Source organism: Haliaeetus leucocephalus, unplaced genomic scaffold (genome assembly GCF_000737465.1).
Source record: "Haliaeetus leucocephalus isolate CR32 unplaced genomic scaffold, Haliaeetus_leucocephalus-4.0 Scaffold177, whole genome shotgun sequence".
Classification (NCBI taxonomy): Eukaryota; Metazoa; Chordata; class Aves; order Accipitriformes; family Accipitridae; genus Haliaeetus; species Haliaeetus leucocephalus.
Genome location: NW_010972613.1, coordinates 635,062 through 639,109, shown reverse-complemented (window position 1 = coordinate 639,109; position 4,048 = coordinate 635,062). Strand labels below are relative to the sequence as shown.

General features: G+C 64.3%; 1 protein-coding gene across 1 annotated transcript in view; it reads right to left on the bottom strand.

Annotated features, from left to right (window-relative positions):
* Positions 1-541, bottom strand: part of PITPNM1 (phosphatidylinositol transfer protein, membrane-associated 1) — a 6,795-nt gene extending 6,254 nt beyond the window's left edge. Inside the window, exon 1 of the mRNA XM_010564304.1 lies at positions 210-541. Within this exon, the coding sequence (XP_010562606.1) occupies positions 210-510 (301 nt within the window). The 5' untranslated portion in view covers positions 511-541. The remainder of the gene's footprint in view (positions 1-209) is intronic.
* Positions 542-4,048: the final 3,507 nt, after the last annotated feature.

Genomic DNA, 4,048 nt, shown 5'->3' with positions numbered 1-4,048 from the left:
GGCCCCCCCCCCCCCCCCCCCCCCCCCCGCAGCGAGACCCCACTCCTGCTCCACAGCTCCCCCTTGCTCCTTCACCCAGAGTCCCCCCTGGGTCACCCAGAGCCCCCCAGACCAGGGAAGAAAGGGTGTCCCCCCCGCATCTATAGAGAACGGTAGTAGCTGGAGGGCTGGGGGTCCCCATCCCACCCACGCAGGACCTGGTCTCTCACCTCCATGCTGGGAAGAGTAGGAGGACCGGGAAGAGGTGGACCACTGCTTGGCAAAGGTATCATCAGGGGAAGCATCGGCCACCCCCTGCACCTCGGCCCCCTCCTGCCCGCTGGCACCCCCCGGCTCTGGCCGCCCCTCAGGGCTGGGCCCAGCGATGGGGGGCTCCTCGACCTCCCCGCACTTGGCCATCTTCTGCGCCAGCATCCGCGCCGTCTCCTCCTCCAACTGCCGGATATCCTCCATCGTCAGGTCTGTCCACTCGTCCTGCCAGCACCAAGCCTGGCGGTGGGCGCGCAGCATCACCTTCCGCAAACCTGCGACGGGGAGGGTGCGGGGGGGAGCGAGCCCGGCATGGCCCCGGGGCTCCCCAAACCTGCCCCCCTCCAGCAATGCCAAGGTGCCGGTGGTCGAGGGCTTGCCGTTGCTGCCCCACACTCACCCACATCATGGATGAACTGCTCGATTTTGGACTGCATCCCCCAGTAGCGAAACTCCACCTTGCAGAGCTTGTAGGCGCACATCAGGGGCCCACCAGCAGCCGCCTCCAGCCAGTCGTCCCCCAGCGGGCCCCGGCCCGTCTTGGCCGAGTGGTAGAGCTTGGGGTCCTCCTCGGGCTTGTATTCCCCAGGGGAGATGGGGTCACGTACAATGTCGATGGTGTCTGCAGGGGGGAACAGCGCTCGTCACCCTGCAGCGCTCAGCGAGGGGACGCGGGCAGGTGGGAGCCCCCCTCGAGCAGGAAAAAAGGGGAAAGCCGCACGAAAATCAGAGGGGGCACCCAGCAAATTACTCCCACAAGCCGCGTGTCCAACACAGCCAGCAGCAAACACTCTATAACATCAAAGGCACCCTCGGGTGCACGCGAACACGTCCCCTTGGGTGCACACGCGGCTGTGAAAGGCGCGGGGGGAGGCGCGGAGGCAACGGGGCGTGCGAAGAGCCGGGGCTGACACACATACGCGCATTAGGCAGGAGATTTGGCAGCTGGGAGAGCGGCCCCGGTGACCCCGGGGGATGCAGGGGCTGGTGCTGAGGACAGACGGATCGAGCAGCTCGGCGCAGTGGTGAGGCCCGCCAGCTGCCCCAGTAACAGGGCACAGAGCACAGCAAAACCACCACACGACCCAGGAGAAGCCCCCGTCGAGCCAGGGGTGCAATGGCAGTGTCCCCCCTCTCCCCAAAACAGGGGTGGCCTCCCCAAAACTGGAGGGGGTGCTCACAGATGGCACCCAGGAAAACATCATCCAACAGACCTTGGGGGGGCTGTTCAGGCCCAACCCTGCACAAAACCTCCTGCAGTCTGGCTGCTCCGGCCCCATCTCCAGGCCAGCTCCTTCCAGCCCAGTCTTGGGGGGTCCTGGGGGGGTCCCAGGGCACCCCGCTGATGCCCAGAACCTTCTCACAGAGCTGTGCCCAGCCAGAGTGCCCAGCCCGTCCCCAGGCTCTGCCAGAGCCTGCATTTATTTGTCCCCATTGACACCCCCAAGGTGCCTGCTGGCCTCTTCCTCCAGCTTGGGGCAAAAAAAGGGGGAAAAAGGACTTCTAAGGCTCAGAAAGCGCGGAACTGTTGCAGGGCACGTGCTCTGAAGCGGGGCTTTTCCTGTGGCAGGTAGCTGAAATGCAAAGTGCCACAACCCCTGCAAACCCCCCCAGCCTGCAAAACCCACCACGGGGTGGGAAAGCAGCGCCCGCAGCATCCAGATTGTATGGCGAATGCGAGCCCTTAAATCAGTGCCTGACGGGCTGGCCAAGCAGCCTGGATGGCGGCACACTGCGGTCAGCAGTGAGGAGCCGGGATAGGACCTGCCAGCCCCGAGCAGCTCCCGGCAGCGTCACTCACGCGACGACCGGTGGATCTGTTTGCTTCTGCTGCTGTGAGAAAATTGGTGAGGACGCAGTTACCCCCGTGGTTCGTCCCTACAGTCCAAACCACATTACTCTGTTGCCCTTTGAAATGCGAGATGGGGTTTAAATCTGTCGGTGTTACGGGATGCTGGGGTGAGAGCTGGCAAAGAAAATACCAGCAGGGTCAGCATCCAGACCAGTCCCACCTCAGCACCGCTCCCCATGGGAGACAGCAGCTACCCGAGACGCAGCATGCCCTGCGGAAAGCCCACAGGACAGGCACCGGCGGGGAAAATCAGGCAGGGCAGCAGGCAGCGGGCACAGGGCCGTGCCCTGCCTGCTATCCACTTGGCCTCAGTTGCTGCCTGGCGGTGACAGGGGCAGAATTTGTCCCCCCCAGCCCAAGCCACCAACATCCCGGCCGGACGTCCCCAGTGCCGCAAGAGCCAATGAGAGAAATAGGTCAGATGAATCATTTCCTCCAAGTGCCTATTTTAGGCCTCCATTTTAAGAGGCAGCGCGTCACGCTCTGCACTCCAGCGCCTAAAACGACCAGATCGACACCACCAGGAAAGGGAGGCCACAGCAGCCGGGGCCAAAACCCACCAGCGAGGGAGGAATCCCACCCCAGGCTCCCAGCTCTGCCCGCCAGTCCCTCTGGCAAGCAGCGGAGGGGCCCGGACCCGGAGAGCGATCTAGAGCAAAGCCCTGGGGAGCAGGGGAATCAGGGCAGGGGGTGGGAAAATGGGGACACGCTTCTCCAGCTCCCCCCGCTCCAGCTGATCCGAAACGCCCTGCAGGAGCCCGGTGCACGTTCCCACACACACCCAGAGAGGGGCTGGGAAGGCAAAGCCATGCCAGACTGCATGGGACAGGGGCTGGGACATGGAAGGAGAGGGGAGAAGGCTGGCACCGGGAAGGGGAGGGCTACAAACAAGTATACAGGCAAGGGAAGAACGCAGAGGACAATATTGCCCCCCAAAACATCTTTAATGCGGACTCTAGCAGTGCTGCCAAGGAAGCAGGCAGGGAGCTCAGGGCAGGGAGCTCGGGGCACAGGTGCCTTCCCCTGCTGGGGTCCCTCTATAGCTGTCCCCAAAACACGAGGGCCAGCAGGGAGAGCAAAGCCAAGCGTGTTGCAGACGCTGAGCCCCTGCAGCCAGCAGGGAAGCTGAGCCCCTCGGGCGCTGCAGCACACCCACGCACCCAGCTCGGGGAGCGCCGCGTGGGAACCCCGGCAGGCATCGGGTCCTGCCCGGCGCCTCGAGCCAGCCTCGCGGCGGCCATACGCACCCAAAATCCTCTGCCTTTTCTCAGCCGCACTCAGGTTGAAAACGTTAGTCTGCTGGCCCGCGTCTGGCCGGTAGTACGTCTCAATCTCGATGGAGAACTTCTCCACGAAGGGGCAGGTGTACCTGGGGGACATGCAGGGATGGGGCTGAGCCCGGTGGCACAGTTGGCCCCGCAGCCCACCCTTCAGCTCCACCAGATCCCACCTGGTGCGGGTGTAGGGGTAGGCATTCCAGGATTCCTCCTCCACCTGCAGCGCAGCCTTAGGAAGCAGTGCCCGAAACCAGCTGGGGATGTGGGAGCCAACGTGGTAGATCTTGTGGGTGTACTGGCCGCTGCCACCGGGGCCGTCGCTGTAGGGCCGGTTGGCGAGGATTTCCACCCCGCTGCCCTCGCCACTCGACTCCTCCCGGCTCTTCTTCTGTGGAGAGAGCTGCCAGGTGAGCACGGCCCCCCAGCACCCCCTAACCCCGAGAACCGCACACCCTTAAGGCCTGGCACCTCACAGGTCCCCGGGGTTCCTGTACCCTCCTGCAACCCCCAGTCCCCGTGTGTTTATACCCCCCAGCTCCACACCTGCTCCCAGCACCCCCTGCTTGGCTCGGTGGCCCCAAACCCACCCAAACCTCACTGACACCCCAGCACCCTACCAATCCCTTGGGGCCAGCCTCAGGCCCCACACAGTCCCCTGCACCCCCCTATA